The 22,782-nt window shown below is 50.7% G+C and overlaps 1 protein-coding gene across 1 annotated transcript in view; it reads right to left on the bottom strand.

Moving 5' to 3' along the window:
• Positions 1–18,932, bottom strand: part of MOV10L1 (Mov10 like RISC complex RNA helicase 1) — a 44,545-nt gene extending 25,613 nt beyond the window's left edge. The window contains exons 1-10 of the mRNA XM_049694351.1: positions 18,836–18,932; positions 17,027–17,211; positions 12,124–12,286; positions 10,723–10,835; positions 10,114–10,301; positions 7,032–7,175; positions 6,535–6,779; positions 6,039–6,150; positions 4,548–4,742; positions 742–856 (exon numbers count right to left, since the gene is read on the bottom strand). Of these exons, the coding sequence (XP_049550308.1) occupies positions 742–856; positions 4,548–4,742; positions 6,039–6,150; positions 6,535–6,779; positions 7,032–7,175; positions 10,114–10,301; positions 10,723–10,835; positions 12,124–12,286; positions 17,027–17,211; positions 18,836–18,932 (1,557 nt within the window). The remainder of the gene's footprint in view (positions 1–741; positions 857–4,547; positions 4,743–6,038; positions 6,151–6,534; positions 6,780–7,031; positions 7,176–10,113; positions 10,302–10,722; positions 10,836–12,123; positions 12,287–17,026; positions 17,212–18,835) is intronic.
• Between the last annotated feature and the right edge of the window lie 3,850 nt (positions 18,933–22,782).

Genomic DNA, 22,782 nt, shown 5'->3' with positions numbered 1-22,782 from the left:
AGTCCCAAGTTTCCCTGCAGCCACCATCCAGTCTCCTCCCTCCTTCTTGCCCTGATGCAGCACAGGCCCTGGCCCTCATTCCACTCACCCACTCCTCAGGCAGCAGACACCCAAACCCTTGGGAAAGTGCCCTCCTGGAAAGGGGCCGCGCTCCGCCATCGCTGCCAGCGGAGCAGACACTCTCCCTCCCTCCCTGGACCCCTGCCTCAGCCTTGCTCAGTGCTGCCCCTGCCCTTGGCCTCCTCTGGCAGGTCCACCCCTTCTCACAGCTCTGACCACCACCTGCCACAGCGGGCAGGCTCAGACCAGGCCTCCCCCAGCGGATCTGAAACAGCCCCGCCAGGGAGGGTGACAAGGAGACGACCTGCCAGAGGAGCCCTACGGGAGGCCTGGCCTCCTCCTCCCCCACCCCCCACTGGTCTGTGTGGCTACAGGCCTTTTCCTGGTTCCCCTGCTTAGCTGCTCAGAGCTCTGTCACAAATGGAAAGCTGCTGGGAGGCTCGGCCACAGGGTAGAAGAGAGGCCAGGATGGGGGGGCAGGGGGTCCCCCCACCCCCGCTTTGCCCCCAGCCCCCAAAGCCCCGACAATCTGCAAAGGGACACAGTGATGGGCCCCGCCGCTCCCGGGGTGAACACAGCCCACACCAGGGCTGAACCCAACAAAGGTTCACCCTGAGTTTGTTCAGAAAACAACTCGAGTGTGGTGAAGAATCAGTACTTCACGTGAGACACTTTTCCTACCTCTGCGAGTAGCGGCTGAAAGGTCAGGATGTCGATTTTCTGCCCCACGCATTCTTTAAGCCTGTCTGGTATCGGGTACTGCGGGAGAAAACTCGGAAGCTGTCGTCTCAGGTTCCTTAAAAGGAGATTCGCAAGTTAGAAACAACCCTTCAGCACCAGGCACTTCACCCCGGACGTCTCCACTTAAACATCCTTTCCTATTTCAGAAAGAGGTTCAATCACCAAAAGCAACTGGTACGTGAACTGCTGGCCTCAGGCAGTGCTTTGCAAAGCACTGTTTAGCTTTGGGGCCGCTCTCCCGGGAGCTGCTTTGCCTCCAGCAGAAGAACATGCCAAACTCCCAAAAGCCCCTGGGACCAGTGAGCTTGAAAACACTGTTTCTAAGCTTCCAATAAGCTCAACTCTTATGCTTTATTTTTTCCTTCCAGTTTCACGGACATGTAATTGACGACAGCACTGTAGACATTTAAGGTGCGCAGCAGAATGATCTGACTTACATGCATCATGAAATAATGACCACGGTAAGTGTAGTGACCACCCACCTTCTCATATGGATACAAAACTAAAGAAAGAAAAAAATATCTCCTTGTGACGGGAACTCCCAGGATCACTCTCGACACCTTCCACATATAACATACTGCCATGTTCATTACATGTGTCACGCTGTACGTTACATCCCTAGTACTTATTCATCTTATAGCTGGAGGTTTGTACCTTCTGACCCCCTTCATCCAATTCCCCCCGCCAAACCCCACCTCCAGTGACCACAAATCTCATCTCTTTTTCTGTAAGTTTGTTTTTGAAGTATAATCGATCTACAACACTGTTATTCCTTATTACACAACACAGTGATTTGATATTTCTGTACATTTCAAAATGATCATCACAGTAAGTATAGTTACGATATGTTACCACGCAAATATATTACATTGTTATTGACTATATTCTCCACAATGTGCATAGCTATCTATTCCTCCATCTATCCATCATCATCTATTCATCCATCCATTCATCCATCTATGTTTATTTAAGTTGCTGGTCTCTTAAGTTCAAATGCATTTTCAACAACCCTGCATTTTTACTCTCCTCCCATCATGATTATTGTTATTTTTTTAAATTATTTTTTATTTTTGGCTGTGTTGGGTCTTTGTTGCTACATGTCGGCTTTCTCCAGTTGCGGAAAGCAGGGGCTACTCTTTGTTGTGGTGCACAAGCTTCTCATTACGGTGGCTTCTCTTGTTGCGGAGCATGGGCTCTAGGTGCGCGGGCTTCAGTAGATGTGGCTCACAGGCTCTAGGGCACAGGCTCAGTAGTTGTGGCGCATGGGCTTAGTTGCTCCGCGGCTGTGGGATCTTCCTGTAGCAGGGCTCGAACCCGTGTCCCCTGCATTGGCAGGTGGATTCTTAACCACTGCGCCACCAGGGAAGCCCCATGATTATTGCTTTTGACATCATATTTGACATCTTTTTGTTCTGTGTATTCCTTAACTCCTTATTGTGGATATTTATGATTTTACTACTTTTGTCTTTCAACCTTATTACTAGCCTTATACGAGGCTGGCTTTACTACCTTTACTGTATATTTCCCTTTTCCTATAAGCTTTTTCTTCCATAATTTTTATGTATGTAGTTGTGGTCTTTTCTTTTTGGCTAAAAGAAGTCCCTTTATCATTTCTGGTAAAGCTGGTTTGGTGACTCTGAATTCTTTTAGCTTTTGCTTGTCTGTAAAGCTTTTAATTTCTCCATCAAATGTGAATGAGAGACTTGCTGGGTAGAATATTCTTGGGTGTAGGTTTTTCCCTTTCATCACTTTAAATATATCATGCTACTCCCTTCTAGCCTGCAGAGTTTCTGCTGAAAAGTCAGCGAATTGTCTTATAGGAGTTCCCTTGTACCTAATGTGCTGCTTTTAATATTCTCTATCTTTAATTTTTGCCTTTTTAATTACAATGGGTCTTAGCATGGTCTTCTTTGGGTTGATCCTGTTTGGGACTCTCTGCGTCCTGGACTTGGATGTCTGTTTCCTTTCCCAGGTTAGGGAAGTTTTCAGCTGTTACGTCTTTATGTATGTTCTCTGCCCCTTTCCCTCTCTCTTCTCCTCTGGGACCCATTTGATGGTGTCCCAGTGCTCTCTCTTTTTTTTCTAAATATAGATTACTTGCATTTTCTTTTTTTTATACATTTATTTTTTATTTATTTATTTTTGGCTGCGTTGTGTCTTTGTTGCGGTGCGCAGGCTTCTCATTGCAGTGGCTCCTCTTGCTGCGCAGCATGGGCTCCAGGCACGCAGGCTTCAGTAGTTGTGGCATGCAGGCTCAGTAGCTGTGGCTTGCGGGCTCTAGAGTGCAGGCTCAGTAGTTGTGGCGCACGGGCTTAGCTGCTCCGCGGCGTGTGGGATCTTCCCGGACCAGGGATCGAACCAATGTCCCCTGCATTGGCAGGAGGATTCTTAACCACTGTGCCACCAGGGAAGTCCCGAGTGTTCGCTTTAGGGACGCTCCTGTACAGTGACAATGTATTAATATTCAATGGGGAAAATCTTACCAGAGGATTAAATACTTGTGCTGTTGCTCTACTTCACTCCTCCAGTTAAGCCAAACTGTAACGGGAAAGCTGCTTGGTGCACCACTAAACGACAGCCAGAGGTTCTTAAAAGCTCCTGTGACTGGAGTCCAGCCATGTGGACCTGCCGCCCGCAGGCCACATGACTTCTTGCTCCTGTGTTCAGGTTCTATCCCTAGAGCCACTCAACTACTGTTTACACGCCCAGTACTGTTCTTACTTACTGATTGCTGTTGACTGCTCAGTGCCAGAAATGGCACGTGTGGGGCAGGGGGGGACTAGCACTTTACAAATGAAACTAAGGCTCAGAGAGGTTGAGAAACTGGCACAGCTTCCGGGTGGCAGTGCTGGGATTCAAACAATGGTCTAACCCCAAAGGTCAATGAGCACACAATACTTGAACAGATTTCCCTCCAGCCCACGCATTAGTGGAAGCCCACAGTACCTTATCTTCGACTGTTCCCAGGTCAGATGTGATCTGGGATTCAGGACTTCCCACCACAGAAAAACCGCATGTGCCATCCCAGTGAGTTCTGGGCAGCAGAGGAGGGGGCGCGTCCACACGACTAAGTCGTGGAACGTCCTCCAGCCTATAGGTCATGATTTTTTGGCACCTAACTTAAAAAAGCAAAATCTGCTTTTCAGAGCTTTTGGGATTTATAACTGCAGACGAGAAAGCGTGGATGCGCGGCACTTTCTCCAGACGACACCCCAGATACGGTCAGGTTGTCCCCAAGCCCCCAGCCACGCGTCACTAGCAGATTACATGCTTTTTCTTAATTTCATTTTTCAAAGGTGTCACATCTTCAAATGGGTTTCAAACAGCCAAGCAACCCTCCTGCCCTCGACAAGCGACACTCGGGTGCTGTGAATGGCCCTCGAAAGCCATGCCAACCACGTCTCACTGACCCCTCGCTGCTTGGTGCCCTGGGTGCCCATGTGGGACACGGGCTGTCTCGGGAGGTGGGCGGGCTGGGCTGATGGGAACATGAAAGGTGGCAGGAGCCGAGGGCAAGGGTCAAATCACAGCCTGCACTGCGAGTCACCTTGAGACTAGCTGGGGTGCTGCAGACACCCCCACCCCCCGCCGTCCTCACAGCGTGTCCCCAGGACAATGGAGGGCGCTGGGCCTCAGCTGCACCCCTTTATCCAGGACGTCCACCTCCCTCCAACAACAGCAGCTACGTGCATCCCTCACACCGTGAGCCCAAGATCTGGGCTTGCATTGTCGTCTGCTCATGGTACCTTTTCTGCATGGTCATGACAACTGTAGTTTTGGTGGAAGCTAACACTTGGGAACTTTTAGACTTCTTCCATGAAAAGGGTTCTCGGACAGCTATCAGTGATTCCTCCTCACTTACGACGTTCACTTCAAGGAATCGCCCGATTATGAAATTGGAGAAGCAAAGCAGAAGGAGCTCCTTGCAGCGGCCAGAATTCCTGGAGAAACAAGACACAGTTTAGTGTGAGTCGTAAGTAACAGAGGCAGGTTCAACACAATCTCCCTTCGTTCACACAGGGAAAGTCACAGAGCTAGCAAACCAGTCACCCTTAGCTTTTTTATTATTAATTTAAAATTAATTTATTTCTTTATTTTTGTCTGCGTTGGGTCTTCGTTGCTGTGCGTGGGCTTTCTCTAATTGTGGCGAGCGGGGGCTACCCTTCGTTGTGGTGCGTGGGTTTCTCATTGTGGTGGCTTCTGTTGTTGCAGAGCATGGGCTCTAGGCGCACGGGCTTCAGTAGTTGTGGCACGAGGGCTCAGTAGTTGTGGTGCACGGGCTTAGTTGCTCCGCGGCATGTGGGATCTTCCCGGACCAGGGCTCGAACCCGTGTCTCCTGCACTGGCAGGTGGATTCTTAACCACTGTGCCACCAGGTAAGCCCACCCTTAGCTTTTAATAATTCTTTTAGAGGGAAAAAATGGACGTTCTAAAATAAGCAATGCTAACGTTTTCCCAAGCTAAAATCACACACTTGAAATGGTATTGTCTGTAATTCTCACGCTTAAGAATGGAAACAATATTTCTAGTACTCCCAAGTTTAAATCAGAGCTGTGTAGTGTGACTAGAGACACCACCTCCCACTCTGCCTTCTGCCCACTTTCCGCTGCTGCTCGAGTCCCGGCCCCACTGTCACGTTACGGAGGCGCCACGGGGGCTGCATCACCAACCACTGGCTCGAGGACTGTCCTTGGCTCAAAGCGCCACCCGGGCCTGAAGCAAGGCGCTGATTTAATCAGAGCCACCCTCTGACAAATTTTAAATCACCAAGTGTAGATGAGATGAGGGAGGGGAGAAGGACTGCACCAAAGCGCCCAGCTGACAGGGGACCAGCAGGAGAGCCGGGGGTTCTGGACACGGGGAAGGAGGCAGGAGACGGAAGGGCCCACGAGGGCTCGGGAGCCTGTGTCTGGCTGGGCTGCCCGGGTGGAGGGAGAAGGGCAGGCAGGTCTCAGGGCCGAGCTGAGGCCAGGCCTGGGGAGCAGCAGCAGGGGCCTCGGGGCCCCGGCTTCCCAAGGCTGTGGGGGCTTGGCCGTGCCCGTCCTCCGTAGTCAGCAGTCAGCAGGGGTACCCTTACTCAAGCCACTTCCTCCACTAGCGCTTTTCCTTGTGATTTCGTCCCATCAAAATACCAATACTTTTTACATCCAACCTATAAGTACCATAAGCGAAACCGAACAAGACAAACGTGCAGATGCCTGCAAAGTCAACTCCCTCCATACCCTCCAGCCACGTACTTTGCATCACAGGTAACCACGATCAGGGTTTTTCCACCTGGAGGAATGAGCCCACCAGGTTCGGGCTTCTGTGACACATTCTTCTCCTTTTCTCCTTTACAGGCATAGTCATCTGGGAGATGAAATTTAAATCCAAAATTAGACCAAACGTGAACTGTTCTGACAGTGGTGGTGCTGGTGGAAGGGACTATCACACATAGACGAGTGGCCGAAGCCCCTGACAGGTGAGCGACAGGCAAGGGGGCTGCAGGCATCCTCTTCCCAGTTTAGAATCATTGCAGGAAGCAGCTCGTGTAAAGCACGAAGCAGCTCGTGTAAAGCACGCCGGGCATTTCTCCAGCTGTTTTAGCCCCAAGTATCAGAGAAGGGTCCAGACCAAAGAGCCCACAGGGTAAACGCTGCCACTAGCCTGGCCAGACCCTGGAGCAGCTGCACCAGCTCCCGGACCCGACAGGGCTCGCGCAGCTTATCCAATGGCAACAGCTGAAACGTCTACCTGGAGAGGCTTCTCTGTTGTTCACCAGACTGCTCTCCAATGTCTGATAGGTTTTGTTTTTCCTGCAGCTGTCTAATGAGTTAATATTTTCATCCGCAAAATTCTTCTCCTTCTCAGGAACGGAAACAAGAGACACTTCGGGGCACGTCTGGATTTTATCCAGCATCTGAAATCTGAACTGTTTAGCTTTATCCCAGCCACCCAACTTGCAGCTGACTAAGTTTTGAGGAGTGTCTCCTTTATTCCTGGAAAAGGAAAATTAGCCATGAACAGAGATAGGATTTCTAAAGCTAAAATACTGTTACCATAAAACAGAATTCAATGTAACTAGTGAATGGCAATTGCAAATACTTTTATGAGTATAAGTAAAAAGGCTATTTCAGGGTGGAAAATCTAGAAAGATATACATAAAGGAAAAAATAAGCAAGCAAAATAAAATCGGTTCTACAGAAATTCTTAAACCACAGTTTGTACTTTTGTTTGAGTGGCAAACTTACTCTATCCAGATCACCACATTTTTGCTTTCTCCTTCTTTCAGCGTTCCAAAATTTGTCATCCTCGTGACTTCAATGTCACCTTTGTTTTTCAGTAAAAGGGCTCCACAGGCCTCGTCAGCAGCCTCCCGGACCACAGAGGTGCCCCTGGATAAAGCAGCCACAGGACAGTGTCGGGGTCAGCGTGGGCGGGCGGCGCGTCCTGAGGCCCCACCTGCCTTCCCTGCCCTTCCGGGCCACACCAACCACAGGGCGAGGGGATAAGGGGCCAACCCCAAAGAGGCGACCAAGTAAGGACGACACTTAGAACTTCTGAGTAAGACAGCAGATCACCCTGAAGAAGAAACTACAAGCCCTGCTGAATCCAGAGGAGAGGAGGGCCCTGGTGGGAGCTCTGGGGATCTGAGAACACGGGCAGCCTTCGCCAGCTGTGCACCCCCCAAGCCCCGGGACTCCTCGCCCCCGCACCCCCCAGCCCTGGTCACAGAGGGAAGGGTGTTCAATGCTCCTCCCCAGACCCTCCCCGGCTGCCGCAAGGGGCTTTGCTCGTCAGTGACCCACTACTAAGCTTTCGTTGGAAAAAGAATGTGGCTTCAAAATATTTGAAACTAATTAAATGAGAATTTTTATCTTTAGAAAATGAGCAGATTCCACCCTCCTGTGAGAAGGGACCATTCGTCCCCCTCTGTCCTCCTGACGCTGCCATGAAGCCCGGGCGCTGTGCCCACCGCGCACCCTCAGCTCCTTCCTGCCCTCCCTGACCCTCCCGTAGTGCCACCTGGAAACAGGCTCCTTCACACCTGGTCCCTGTGCACACACCCACCCAGAGACACCTTCCACCACAGCAGCCACGCCCTCTCAGCCAGCCCCCCTTAACTCCCTGCTGGCCACACGGCCCTGCCCGCCCCCCGCTCCCCACCTTCCTCTCCTCATCCACACGGCCAGGGCCGCCCCGAGATCGGGCAGCCATGCCTCAGCCCCCACCTGGGGCGGCCGTGGGAGCGGTCATCTGTCCTGGCAGACGGCCAGTCGTAGCGGCTTATGGGCAGGCAGAGACGCACCAAGACAGGAGTCAGGAGCCACCTGCGGGTTCTGGGCGGAACCCACCCGGAGCCTGGAGGGGGGATGCTGGACGCCGCTACAGGCCTGGCCCGGAGGAGTGCAGGTCCCTGCTTTGCACACGACACTTCGCTGTCCTTCAGACCCTTGAGCGGGCAGCCGGCCGGTGTGTCTGAGTGCAGGGCAGCATCCTCCACTTGGGGCTAACGCCATGGAGCCAGGACCAGGACGGGAGGAAACCATGGTCAGGATGCAGCACAGGGACCACAGCATACGGGGCATCTGCTGGGTGGACAGGACGCGGGGCCTGACTGCTTACCGGGCCAGCGACCCCTCCACCGCTCACCCCAGCCCCGCACTGACGGGGGGATGATGAGGGGCTGCACAAGAGCTGGGGTTGGCTCACAGCCAGTGTCTGAAAATGAAGGTGTGACGACTTCCCTGGCCCCGTGAAGACGGCTGCTCGAGGCAGACGCATGGAGCTCGGGGTAAGTGCCCGACTGGTCACCCTTACGGGGACCAGCTCCCCTCACTGGAGGGGCCAGAGTCCACTGCAGCCAGGCCACCAGGGGAGGCTCACCCGAAGCTCACCGCCCACTGCCAGGGAGCCCCCCGCTCCTGCCCCCACCCACTCCATTCGGCAGACGCGGGTCCTCTGGAAACACGGTGAGTCACAGGGCAGGTTAAGGTAAGTGCTGCGAAGAATCAGACAGACAGGGCAACAGGGACCCAGACTCCCTTCCGACGAACACGCTGGCCTGCAGGCGAGACGGCAGCTGCTTCTCTCGGATGGCCAGTTTGCACCAGTCCTGGCTGCCCTCCCACGATCCGCCCCTGCCCACGGCCGTCAGGAGCCCAGTTAACTGCGCTGTGAAGACAACCATCAGGAAGCCCGCGTCCCAACAACACGGAGCTCCCTTAAAGTGGCAGGAGGTTCCGAGTGACAATACCTAATGTGGGCAGGGCCGACGGCCAGCAGGATCACAGAGCCAGCAGGGAGCCGAGGCCCCGGTTCGGCCTCCAAGATCCCGGCACAGATGCCTGGCAAACAAGCGCCTGCTTGGCCTCACATCCTCACACCCCTGGGCCCATCAGATGGACTGAAGCCAGAACTCCCGGGCCTCCTGGGCCTTCCCGGTGGAGGGGGCAAGGGTATGCATCTCCCGCACTTCGCTGTTATGAGGACGGGCAGAGTCATTCTCCAAAAGGAGAGCAGGTCCCGTGGGGCAGGAGGCTGTGTCCACCAGACAACCTGGTCACGGCAGGGCCCACCTCACCATGTTCCCCTTCTGCCCACACCCTGGTCCCAGCACATCCCTCCCAGCTGCGCCAGGCAGCTCAGTCCTCCTGAGACGGGGCTCCCCTGCCTGCCCGTCCTGTGGCTCATGAGACACTCCCCCCTGCAAGCAATCTGCTCCGCTGAGGAGATCAGACAATAAACAGAAGGACTTCAGAAACCATGTAACGAGCTCCCTGAGACGAGCACTACAGAGAGAGAGCAGCAGAGATGGGGCGGGAGCTCAGGAAGGCCTGCCATGCTGCATAAACACGCGTGTTGGAGGCAGGAAGTCACGGGCGCACAGAAGGAAGAATCAGATACAGGAAATTCAGTAATTTTAAGAACCGACCAGGACTTCCCTGGTGGTCCAGTGAGTAAGACTCCACGTTCCCAATGCAGAGGGTCCGGGTTCGATCCCTGGTTGGGGAACTAGGTACTGCATGCGTGACACAACTGGCATAGCCAAAATAAAACAAAGAACTGACCACGTCCAACGTGTTCTACAAAATGCCAACATGTGAAAGAACACAACACACAAAGCCCACGAAAATATGGAGATCATCACCATGAGCTATCAAGAGGCGGCCTCTCACTCAGCCTTCAGGCAGCTGTGAGGACCCCCAGCCCCCAGGAGGGCTCTCCCTCCAGCCCCGCCAGCTCAGGGCCTGGACAGCTTGCTACCTGCCTTGTTCAACCGGCTCTCAGATGCACCCCAGGCCCCCGCCCCCCGAGCCGCCGCCTCCTCACCGCCTCTGCACTGGGGTCACGCACAGGGCCCTCCACGTGTAGCACGACTGGCTGCTCTCCACCACCACCGCGCTGACCACGTCGTGCCTCTGTGGCACGTAGCCTTCCGGGAGCTTCAGGGAGTCCAGAGTGAAAAAGATGTAGTCGTTGATCACCCCGTTCCTCCCACAGAGGCTGGACACGCAGACCTGCAAGCACAGCACCAGACGCTGGCAGTGTGCACGGGGCTGCCGCAGCCAGTGAGGCTCAGGCCTGGTCTCAGAGGAGGAGCAATGCCCCCAGCGGGACCGGCCAGGCAGGGAGCGGGGCCCAGCGCACACCTCCACCCGCAACCTCAATTCCCTCCTCTGTTCCAGTCCCCACTCCCCAGACCACAGCTGTTGCTACGAGCGAGGGCAGAGCCCACACCCCACTCCACGCATCCCCACCATCAGACGCTTTAACACTCCTCGTCCCTTCGTGACCTAGAATTTAACTATGTGAGTGTGCAGGCCGGCCGCCGGTGACCTCGGTAAGACATCAGGGTCTTCTCTGCCCGAGACGGACCCTCATTTATCCTGACCTCCCATCGCACCCAGGATCCCGGGCCGCTCGAGGCTCAGCACCTACCCGGTCCACGCGCTTGTACCTCAGTGGCTTCACCGAGATGGCCTCACTGCTCCACGTGCCCGGCCGGATCCAGTACTCAGCCTCCACCCAGTCCCCCTTGCAAGGCTTGAAACCTCCAAGGCAGGGAAACCGGGCATGTTACTTGGTAATGCAACATCAAAGTGTACAATTCACTCTGCAGTTATGTTTCTGTTCTGAGACACACATGACTGGTTGAGAAAGGTGCTCACTGTTCCTGTTAGGAACCAGCGTATCCACCTGGATTCTCTTCCAGATTTACCCACGCCAACGGAGCAGAGGCTGTTACAGGCCAACCTGTCTTCCTGCCTACAAGGCAAGAGCAGGGGACCTGGTCTGCACAGTGTCAGGGCCCCATCTGATTTCAGATACTCCCCAAAGTTCAAACAAAGAAAAACGTAACAAAGTGTCATCAACAACTGCAACCAAGTGGGCAGAATGGTAGCCCTCTACCCACAGCCCTGGCTCCAGGAGGTATGGGTACGTGTGGCACTCCTGTGCCAGCTCCTTGCAGACACTGTGAGTACCCTCCCCATCAGGGACACCCAGGGTGCACGGGGACACAGGGAGATGTGCTCAGACCTGAGGCCTGGGCGGCTACGGGTATCCCAGCTCAGGAGAGGGAGCCCCTCGGTGTGCCAGAGAGCTGGTAGGGTGGCCGGGAAAGCGGGGAAACGGCAGGGGCAGTGACGTGAGGTGGCAGCCAAGCCGTCCTGACGCGAAGCGGGGAGAGAGTGGTCTGGACAGGTTGGGCGTGGCACGCGGTGTAGCCACAACCGGTGATAACCTTTTGGTTGTTTTGTAATAAACATTTTTGCAGCAGTTAAGCTCAAAAAACAACAGTGCCTAATGAAATATGCAGTTTGTTTCTCAAGAAAGCTGGTGACGAGCACACAGCAGCCCAACCATCTGCGGACACTGCTACTCAGCAGCGGGGCCGTGCTGCACCACGTGCAGCGGCACAAAGCCACTGGAGGCAAAGCTTCCAGGTCGGTGGGTGTTTTAGGCAGACTGCCAGATGCACAAAGGCAACCCAGCTACAGAGCACCCACAGCAAAGCCACTGCTCAAACAAACAGACCAGAAGGGAAAGGGCAAGGCTGGCTGGTCCATACAGGGCAGGCCTGGGGGCAGAGCAGGGGGGCATCTGGGGTAAAGAGCTCCAGCCTCAGGGTGGGGTGGGGTGGGGTGGGATGTCAGAGGCCTGGGATGAGATCCAGATAGGAGGAACCAGATGTTGGGCAGAGGCTTTAAGGGCAACACTCTGAGGACCTGGCAGATGAAAACCGGTCCCTGGTCCATCTCAAATCTCGTTATGAACATTAAAAAAAAAAACCCCACAAAACCTAATTTTAAACATGAAACAGAAACGCATCCCGTGTACCTTCACACACACTCTCCAGGGAGAAGTACGTGGTCTGGTTGATGTAGCCGGCGCCGTCCATCAGCGAGGTCACGCAGCCGACCAGCACTCGGGGGCTGGAGTCGGACAGCCCTCTGCCGTGCCTCTTGCTGTTGTCTTCCCATTTATCTGAGACGGCTTCCACCTGCAAGACAGGCAAACTGCTACTTAAGACATACTGAGGACTCCAAGGAAAGCAAACCTCTGGCCAAGACCCCCTTATGAACAGAGGCAAAAATCTTCAATGAAATACTGGCAAACTGAATGCAGCTGCATAAGAAATGCGTTGCACACCACGATGGAGGGGGGTTTACCCCAGAATGCAAACGTGGTTCAACAAATGAAAATCAGTCAGTACCATCCAGCACACTGGTAGAACAAAGGAAAAAATATATGATCATCTCAGCTGATACAGAAAAAGCATCTGACATAACACCTTTACACGATAAAAACTCAATCCAATAGGAAGAGACTGGAACTTCCTCAATAGGATAAAGGCCACGTGTGAAAAACCCACAGCTCACATGACACTCGGTGGTGAGAGACTGAAAGCTTTCCCCCGAGGATAAGGAACAAGGCAAGGATGCCTGTTTTCACCACTTCTGTTCAACATAATACTGAAAGTCCCAGCCAGAGCAATTAGGCAAGAAGAAGAAATTTTAATATCCAAATTGGAAAGGAAGAAGTAAATTATCTACTTATAGATGACATGATCTTACACACAGAAAACGCTAAAAAATCTACAAAACACCTCTTAGAGCTAATAAATGAATTCAGCAAAGTTCCAGTGTATGAAATCAATATACAAAAATCAGTCGTATTTCTATACACTTGCAATGAACAATTTAAAAAAGGCAACTGAGAAAACAATTCCATTTACGATAGCATCAAAAAGAACAAAACACTTAGGAATAAATTTAACCAAGGAGGTGGAAGACCTGTACACTGAAAACTATAAAATGTGGCTGCAAGCAGTCAGAGAAGACACAAATAAATGGAAACACATCTCACGTTCACGGATTAACATTAAGACGTCAATACTACCCAAAGCGATCTATGGATTCAATGCAATCTCTATCAAAATCCCAATGATGTTTTTTGCAGAAATAGAAAAACCCATCCCAGAATGCATATGGAATCTCGAGTAATGCTGAATAGCCAAAACAATCTTGAAAAGGAAGAGCAAAGTTGGAGGACTCACACTTTTTGATTTCAAAACTTACTACAAGGGCTTCCCTGGTGGTGCAGTGGTTAAGAATCCACCTGCCAATGCAGGGGACATGGGTTCAAGCCCTGGTCCGGAAGATCCCATATGCCGCAGAGCAACTCAGCCCATGCGCCACAGCGACTGAGCCAGCGCTCTAGAGCCTGCGAGCCACAACTACTGAGCCCACGTGCCACAACTACCGAAGCCCACACACCTAGAGCCCGTGCTCCACAGCGAGAAGCCACCACAATGAGAAGCGCATGCACTGCAACAAAGAGTAGCCCCCGCTCGCCGCAACCAGAGAAAAGCCCGCGCGCAGCAACAAAGACTGAATGCAGCCAAAAAAAAAAAAAAGTAAAAAACCAAACAAAAAAACCCCAAAAAACTTACTACAAAGCTACAGTAATTAAAAGAGTGTAAAGACAGACAAAATACCAATGAAATAAAGAGCCCAGAAATAAACCCTCACATATCTGGTCAAAGGTGCCAACAAAGGTGCCAGGACCCTTCAAGAGGAAAAAGGTCTTCTCAAAAAACGGTGGTGGGAGAACTGGCTCTCAGCGTGCAAAAGAATGAAGTCAAACCCTCATCCAATACCATATTCAAAAATTAATTCAGAAATGGGTCAGACTTAAATTTAAGAACTAAAACTATAAAACCCTTAGAAGAAATCACAGGAGAAAATCTTCATGATCTTGGATTGGTTAATGATTTTTTTAAGTGTGACATCAAAGGCATAGGCTATTAAAAAAGGATAAATTGTACTCCATCAAAATTTAAAACTTTGGTGCATCAAAGGATATTATCGATATTAAGAAAAAGTTTAAAAATTCACAGAATGGGAGGAAGTATCTGTAAACCACATATCTGATAAGGGATTAATATCCAGAATATATAAAAAATCTTCTACAACTTAACAAGAAAATAAACAACCTGATTAAAATATAAGCAAAAGAACTGAAAAGACATTTCTCTAAAGAAGATATATAAATGACCAATAAGCACATGAAAAGATGCTCAACATCACTAATTATTAGGGAAATATAAATCAAAACCACAATCAAACACCCCTTCACATCCACTAGAGTGGCTACTATCAAAAAATGGGAAAATAATTCAAGTTGGTGGAGATGTGGAGAAACTGGAACCCCTGTGCTGCTGGTGGGAATGTAAAATGGTGCAGCCACTGGGGAAACTTTGGCGTACCCTCAAAAAGTTAAATATAGGATTACCATATGAGCATGCAATTCTACTCCAAGGTATAGACCCAAAAGAATTGAAAACTGGGACTCAGAAAGGTACTTTTCACAGCAGCATTACCCACAACAGCCAGAAAGTAGAAACAACGCAAGTGCCCATAAACAGGTGAGTGGAGAAACAAAATGTAATCTATGCATACAATGGAATATTATTTAGCCGTAGTAAGCAATGAAGTTCTGATACATGTTACACGGATATGCCTTGAAAATATGCTAAGTCTAATACGGCAGACACAAAAGGACTAATATCATACGATTCCACTTACATGAGGTACCCAGGATAGTCACATTTATAGAGACAGAAAGTAGAATAGTGGATTATTGTTTAATGGGTATAGAGTTTATATTTGGGATGATGAAAAGTTATGAAAACAGACAGTGGGTATAAGCGCACAACAACATGAATGTACTTAGTGCCACTGAATGGCATTAAAAATTTAAATTAAAATTAATTTTATGTTATGCATATTTTACCACAATAAAAAAACCTGAATAAAAAATGAGCAAACAAATCCAGAGGGTAGAGCAAACGAGCCAATTCCACAACTTTCACAAAGGAAGTCAGTTAAAACTGTTAAATGTTGGTAAATCAAGTGATTCAAGCATCTTCCAGAAGAGCTAAAAACAAACAAGGCAAGTACTTGGCCTGCGGAGTCCAAGTGCAGGTGGAGAGCAAGGAGGAAGCGCCTGTTCCTCGCTGGCGGCACGTTCCCGGCCACAGCGGCCCTGCAGGCCCTCCAGCCACCACACAGACGTTCTACATTCGCGCCGTCCAATTTGGTGCCACCAGCTACGTTCAGTGCTTGAAATGTGGCTCGTGAAACTGAGGAATTAATTCTAAATTTTATTTAATTTTAATAAATTTAAATTTAAATAGCCACACATGGCTGGTAGGTGGCATTTACTAAAATGTAATGGTAACAAAGTATGTCTTGACCATTTTAAAAAGTAGTGGAGCTCAGTAAAATTGCAAGATACCAAATTACGTAACAAAAAAAAATCAACAGATTTCCTAGAGGGAAAGAAAAAGATTAATTTGAAAATACAAAGAAAAATTATATTGATAATGGAACAAAAACATTACAATTCTCAAAAATAAACTTCACAAGGAATCTGCAGAACTGAAGTGAACAAAAGAACACAAAGGAAGGCTTAAATAAGTGGACAGACATAATTTGTAGCTGGAGAAGACCTGCTATGATCCACACGTCGCTTGACCTAAATGGATCCACACACTCAGTGCTGGTCTGGGTGAGTCTGAGCCCAGGAGGAGAAATGGCAGGATTACGCTAACATTTATCCACATCGAGGGGAGAGCCCAGAGAAGTCCATCCACAAAGAGGAGGAAGAGAGAAAACAGCCTGCCACCTGAGGACACAACCGTGCCACGTGGGCCACGTGCAGGCATCAGAACCGACAGGGAACCGACAGGGTCCAGACGGGGTCCCAGGCAGATGGGATTCTGGTGTGTGAGAAAGGGACCTTCCCACTCAGTAGGAAACAGGGGACCACTCAGCGGATGACTGGTGAGCTACCGGGGAAGAAACGTCTGGCTCCTTCTTTCAGTCTGTACATCCAGTAAGTTCCAGGTAAATTAAACATTTAAATGTCCATAAATTTTCACAGGAAAACCTGAGTGCACGTTGAATGAAAAGTGGGAAAAGCCTCTCTAAGGATTCGTACAGAGCCCGAGAGCCACATGGAAAAGACAGACACGTTAACTACATAAAATGAGACTTTATAAAACAAAGTCAAAAGATGATCTTGGGGGGAAACATTTGCAACATTTTCATATAATAATTTTGCTTTAAAAAGTCTAATTTCCAAAATGTAGAAAGTTTAATTTTAAAAAGTTGAACCCAACAAAAAAATGATAAAAGGACACTAAAATAACTCATAGAAAAAATGTGAAAATTTAATCTACTTTAAGGCTTAAGTGCAAATTAAAATTATAAGATCCCTTTTCAAAGTGATTGGTGCAGATTTCCAAGATCAATAACGTCCACATCCTTTTGCCAACGTGGGTAACAAGTGTCTCATCCTGCCCCTGAGTATGATTAGTGCAGCGTTACTGAAGGATAATTTGATGATAACCATTAACACGTTAAATGTGCACATACTCTCTGACTAACAATTATACTTCCAGGAAATCAGAGTACAAAAACACAATTTTTTTTAAAGAAACACTTGCTGAATAGTAGAGTTCATTAATTATCTTGGCTAACTGGATAACAAAGGATCCAAATAGTTATTTTTAACAATACTTTTTTAAAAGACTAGAAGAGTGGATACAGAAGTGGTAACAGTGTTTCTCTCCATGGCATAAAGCTACAGGTTGTCTCTGACAGGTAACTGAACAGGAGGACAGCGGCGTGAAGCCCAAGGTGTAGAGAGGCTTCCTCATGAACTCAAGCCTTACCCGGATTGCTTTCAGTCCATTCGACACCTTATTTTCTTCCACGACCGCAATAACTTCCTGTCCAACATTTAGAAGCACTTTGCTAGTCAAAGCCTCATTGGAGAAGTAGATCAAATCATCAATCATGCCATAATCGCCGCAGTACCTTGTCACGACACCCTGGACAGTTTTCAACTTGGTGTCACCTAAGACGGGTAAACAGAGAGGTTACATTGACCACAAATCAAGTGCACACTACAGTTAAGCCCCCCAGAGCGTCCGTGGGGCTAGGAGCCCTGTGGGCTGAGAACCTCCCTGGGGACTGGGGTGCGCAGAAAGCAGGGTTTTGGAGGCAGACTACCCAGGTTCCTCCCAGGGGCACAGGCGGTGGGCTCGGTGGGGAGAGCCCATCTGCATCTGACGGCCAGCTCTTCCCCAGCCATCTGTGGACCCTGGGCTAGGGCTTTACCACCCCGTGCCTGTCCTCACTTGTAAAACGGGGACAGTCATGGTCTCTGTCCGAGAGAGCTGTGTGAGGGTTATTACGTGACAGACGCGTGCAATGCGTAGACCTCTGAGTGGCTGGCACAGGCTGGGGGCATCGTAAACTGCTGTGAGCATTATAGCAGCATCAGGGGAGTGGCTACTGTCATCCTCATCACCGCTGTTATCAATACCACCAGCAGCACGGTCAGGCGATTCTGTGGTACTTCACCAAAGCAGGCGCTGGAAGACGTTCTGGGCCTGGGGGGCAAGTCTGGCGTAGAGCAGGGCCTGCCCTCATCCACTCAAGAGACCCCGGCCAGAACCCGTGCTCCGAGTCCGCACAGCACCTCGTCTGCTCCTTGTCAGACACAGAAGACACCCAAGTGCCCAGGGCACGGCCCAGCCACGGAAGCCCGCGGAAGCCTGGCTGGAACTCCGACTGCTGTTCAAGGGCCACATTTAACAGACAAGATCCGCGCGGACGGACGAAGCGACTTACTCCAGGCGGCAAAGAGGCACTAACAACTCTGGGCAGAGATGGCTTTCAGCGTGCTGCCCCAACAAGTAACTCCACGGCTGACGTTCTGGCTTCTCTTGCGGAGAATTTCGTCTTTTCAGAGGTTAGAGAAGGCAACTAGAGAATCACTAGCCGGCGTTCAAGTCTCAGATGCAAAGAGGAATTGGGCGGAAATGCGAAAAGCCTTGGGGAAAAGCAACCGTGTAATTCGGGGTGCAGGGAGGGACGCTGTGGCAGAAACAAGTACGTACAGCTTGTACTTCAGGAAGATGGGTTCGAAAACAATTTCAAGTAAACAGGAGGAGGATGCCACAAGACTCTAAAATGACAGTTTAAGACAGCCAGGTTACACTCTTCAGAGCTGTCGAAGCACACAACCGCAAGGGACACTGACACAGAGAGAACGGGAAGCCGTGCGGGGACGACGTGTCAAGGCGCTCCCGGCGCATGAAAACACAAAGCGGAAACAAGGAGGCACAGACCCCAAAAGCCGTAAAATGCTATTACGTACTGAGAAGACCTATTTAAGTTACACTGCAAAGAAGAGATCATCACGGGACAGACACGCCTCAGCTTCGAGTTAGAAAACAAGCAAAAGCTCTCAAATCCCGATCTCGTCACACTAACGCCCTGGGACCCGGCTCGGACCACGCTCCTCCCCCACTCCCGCCCCACCAGGCGCAGGAACCAGGCTTTGAGGGCCTCAGCGGCTCTCACTACGTCACCAGCCGCCCCACCCCCACCCCCGCGCCCGTCCACAGTCCCGGTCCACCGTCTGGCTGGGCGGCCTCAGGGGGCCGCGCGTACCAGCCCTTCCCGCGAGGCACCTTCTGCGAGCTTGGGCCCCGGCGGCCCGGCCTCCTCCTCGGGTTCTTCCGCCCTCCTCCAGAAGAAGGCCACCAGCTTGCCCGCGAGGTGCAGCATGGCCCGGCCGTTCGTCTGCGCCGCCCTAGGCGCCCGCACGCGGCACGCCGCTCCCGCTGCCCTCAGCCAATGGGGTTGCTGCGGCCGAGCCTGCGCCTGCGCGCCCTCGAGCTTGGCCAATAGGGTTGTGGCGCCCGCGCCTGCGCCCACGCCTGGTCGAGCTCGGCCGATGGGGGTGTTGCACGCGCCAAGCCTGTTAGCTGCGGGTGGTTGGCGGTTGCTGACCGTTAGTGCGCGGCGTGGGAGTGACGTCATGCCTGGAGCTCAAGGCGTGTGCTGGTGGGCAGGGCTTCGCGCAGATGGGCGGAGCTTCGCCTAGGTGGGCCTTCTTCCGTCCATCGGAGGAGCGGGGAAGGCAGAGCATCTCACAACTCTGTGCTGTTAGGTGTAGCTTTGGCAGATATGCTTTATCAAGTTGAGGAAGTTCCCTCTGTTCCTATTTTTCTGAGAGTTCTTATCGCGCTTGGGTGTGGAATTTTATCAAATGCTTTTTTCTGTATCTGTTGAAGTGATCATGTCGTTTTAGGGTGTTAATGAGAGTGACTCATACTGATTGATTTTTCAAATGTTAAGCCACCCGTGCTTTTCTGGGAACACTCAACTTGGTCATTGTTTATTATCCTTTTTGTGTATTGATTCAACTTGGTAATGTGTGGTCAAGGGTGGCATCTTTGCTCCTGAGTGATGAAGAAATTTTCACATATTGAGGTGTGGGGAAGTCCTTCTGGCTTATACCGGATTTGGCTTGAACTCTACGCTAACTAGAACAGCCTGCCTTGTGGCCTATCAGACATACATTGTACATCTGCTTTAACAAATTCAATACATTCAATAGTTAAAGGGCTATTTAAGTTACCAGTATTGAGCAATATTGCATAAACTTTGGTAATTTCATCTTTTATGGGATTTGTCCATTTCATCCAAGGTGTCAAATTATTAGCATAAATTGTTCACAGTATTTCCTTACCATCCTTTTTATGTCCGTGTGATCCACTGTGATGAACCATCTTTCATGCCCGATGTTGGAAATTTATGTCTACCCTCTTGTCTTCGTCAGTCTAGCTACAGGCTTATCAGTCCTATTTGTCTTTTCAGAAAACACCTCTTGGTTTCATTGATTTTTCTCTATTCGTTATTTCCTGTTTTTGTCTTCTTCGTCCTCCCCCACCCCTGCCCCCCTCTACTGCCTCTCTCCTCCTCCTCCACCTCCTTCTTCTTCTACTTTGATTTGTAGTTTTCTAACTTTTTAAGGTGAAAATTAGATAATGAATTTTGGAACTGTCTTCATTTTTGATATAAGTGTTTAAAAGTACACATTTCTGTAAGCTCCGACTCAGCTGCATTGTACAAAATTTGACGTGTTGTATTTTCATTTTCCTTCAGTTTCTAATTTCCTTTGTGATTTCTTCTTTGACCCATGGGGTTATTTTAGCGGTATATTGTTTCGTTTCTAAATATTTGAGGATTTTGCAGATATTTTTCTGTTAATAATTTCTAATTTAATGTTGTCATGGTCAGACAATGAAACTTGGATGAATTAATTAAAAAAAATGTATCGAGGCTTTCCTCCTTGTCTCCTTCCACAAATGTTCCATGTGCTGTTGGAAACCATGGGTATCCTGGTATTGTTGGCTGGGGCCCAATTTAGCTTTGATGGGCATGTTTTTGTTTTACTGGGTCAGATCCCTCAGTCTGATCGACAGCCTGGGCCTCGCCCCTCCGTAGATGCACAGTGTAATTACAACCCCTTCCTGAGAGGTGGGGAGATACTTGTTCCTTAAATGATACGAAACACTGCTAAGTCCCTGTCTTGCGCTCATTGCTGGGAATACACAAGGAAGTGGGAAAGGCCCTGGGGAGTTATTGGATAAGTGGGGAGAGACGTCCCAGAACAAGAGCGTGCAACACGGGGGCTGGGAGCTGGGCCGGGCTTCCTGCAGGGTGCCAGAGCCAGGGTGACGTGCGTGGGAGCTTCCACGTCACAGGGCTGCCCCTCCCATCCAACAGCCCAAACCTCCCCTGGATTCTGGACTCTTCCACTCCACCTCATCAGCAGATCCACTTGACATCCAACAGACACCTCAGCCTCATCATCAAGACGAAACTCCTGACCTCTGTCTTCTCCATCCCAGGTGAGGCAGCTCCAGCTGCACCGCTCAGGCCGAGAACCTTCCCGTCTCCCAAGCTCCTGCCCTCCTCGCCCCACGTCGCTGGGACGGCAGATCAGGTTGGCTTGTGAAAGTCTATTGAGAATCCTGTCACTTCTCACCACCCCCACCGCTCTACCTCCATCCCCGCCAGGACCTGCTCTCACCTGCTGCCCCACAGCCTGTGCTCCTCCCAGCTGGACTCTTCTGCCCAGAGCTTCCGAGCAAGTCCATCTCAGAGTCAAAGCCAAGCCTGTCTCCATGTCCACAGGTGCCTCGTTCCTGGAGGCCTCACCTGCACCTTACCTCACGTGATCCTCGTGCCCACCATCCTCCAGCCTTGCCACCTCAGGGCCTTTGCACCTGCAGCAACTCTGCTCCCTGCCTGCCTCACCTCCTTCCCAGTGAGGCCTGCCTTGTCTCCCCAGGTAGCACCTTCATCCCCTCCCTGGACTTATTTGCTGTCACAGAGAGAGTCAAGTACGTCACCATAGAACACACCCATTTATTCTTCTTGTGTGCGCCTGTCCCCCCATTAGATTGCGGACTCCACGTGAGAAGGACCGTGGCCTGCCCTGTTCACGTTGCAGATGTTTGCTGAACGGCGAGGTGAATGTTGAAGCATGAGCGGGACCTCGGCAGTGGAAGACAGAGGAAGCGCTCTTGAGGAACCATAGTTTGTGTGAGGGATCGGGGCTTGTTCTAGAAACTAGTGTTGCCGCCAGAAACGAGGAAGTTCTTCCCAGGACGCTTTGGGCGGGGTTTGTCCTACGATCTCTAATTCAAGGCAGCTTGTTTGATTTCTTAGAGAACAACTTTGGAAAGGCACAGAAATGGTGAAACCTGCTTAATGCTTTTCTTCAAACAAAGAGAGAAGTGAAGAGTTCCTTTGGTCGGACATTTCCTGCTAGTTCCACTTACTGCTTTAAAAGACAGTTAATAAGGAGGTTTGGGAGGTTTTTCGATCATTTAAAATCCCTTCTTGACTTCACAGTTTGTGAAAATTAATTCTAATCCTTCTTGATTGGTTGATAAACGAAGACAACAGAGCATCCCATGATGGGAAACTGAAGCCTTTGCTCAAGCCTGATGTGGGCTTGTGGTCTGAGGGGGCAGTTTTGCAGAATGCTTTGGTTTGAGCCATTTAAGCGCTCCTGTGAGCACAAAGACTGGTGCTGTAATTGTGGGGCGCCAGTGTCTCTGGGCAAAGTGCCCTCCCGTCCTTTCCCTCTGCTTGGCGAGCAGAAAGAAAGGGCACAGCGGGACCCGGCGCTGCCCACAGGAACCCGCGGGTCAGAATCCCAAGCAGTTCAAGGGCCAGGTCAGCCACGTTGAGCGCAAATGTGTGTGAGACCTTGTGTTCCTTGTGTGATCACAGGGGATGGAAAAGGGCTGCCGGAAAGGATGGAGAATAAGGCTTTGGATAAAAATGTTTGTTTCCAAAACAGGTACCCGGCCCTCCGGCCCGCCAGGATCCTGTGCTTGGTGCAGTTCTGCACTCAGGTACACCTCTTCTTCCGAGATGCCCACCCCAGCGCCTGCAACCTGTCTGCCTGCAAGGGACCTGACGAGGCCCCTCTGCTCCTGGCGGGGTTGGCGCAGGACGGAGCGGAACTCTGGGCCAGCAGTTATACAACCACCAAGAACTTTCCAGGATCCCTCGCTTCATGACCTCATTGAAATTCAGGAAGCGGTCCTCCTTG

This window comes from Orcinus orca, chromosome 11 (assembly GCF_937001465.1).
Source record: "Orcinus orca chromosome 11, mOrcOrc1.1, whole genome shotgun sequence".
NCBI lineage: Eukaryota > Metazoa > Chordata > Mammalia > Artiodactyla > Delphinidae > Orcinus > Orcinus orca.
Note: the sequence above shows the minus strand (reverse complement) of the source record. Positions and strands in the feature narration are given on the sequence as shown.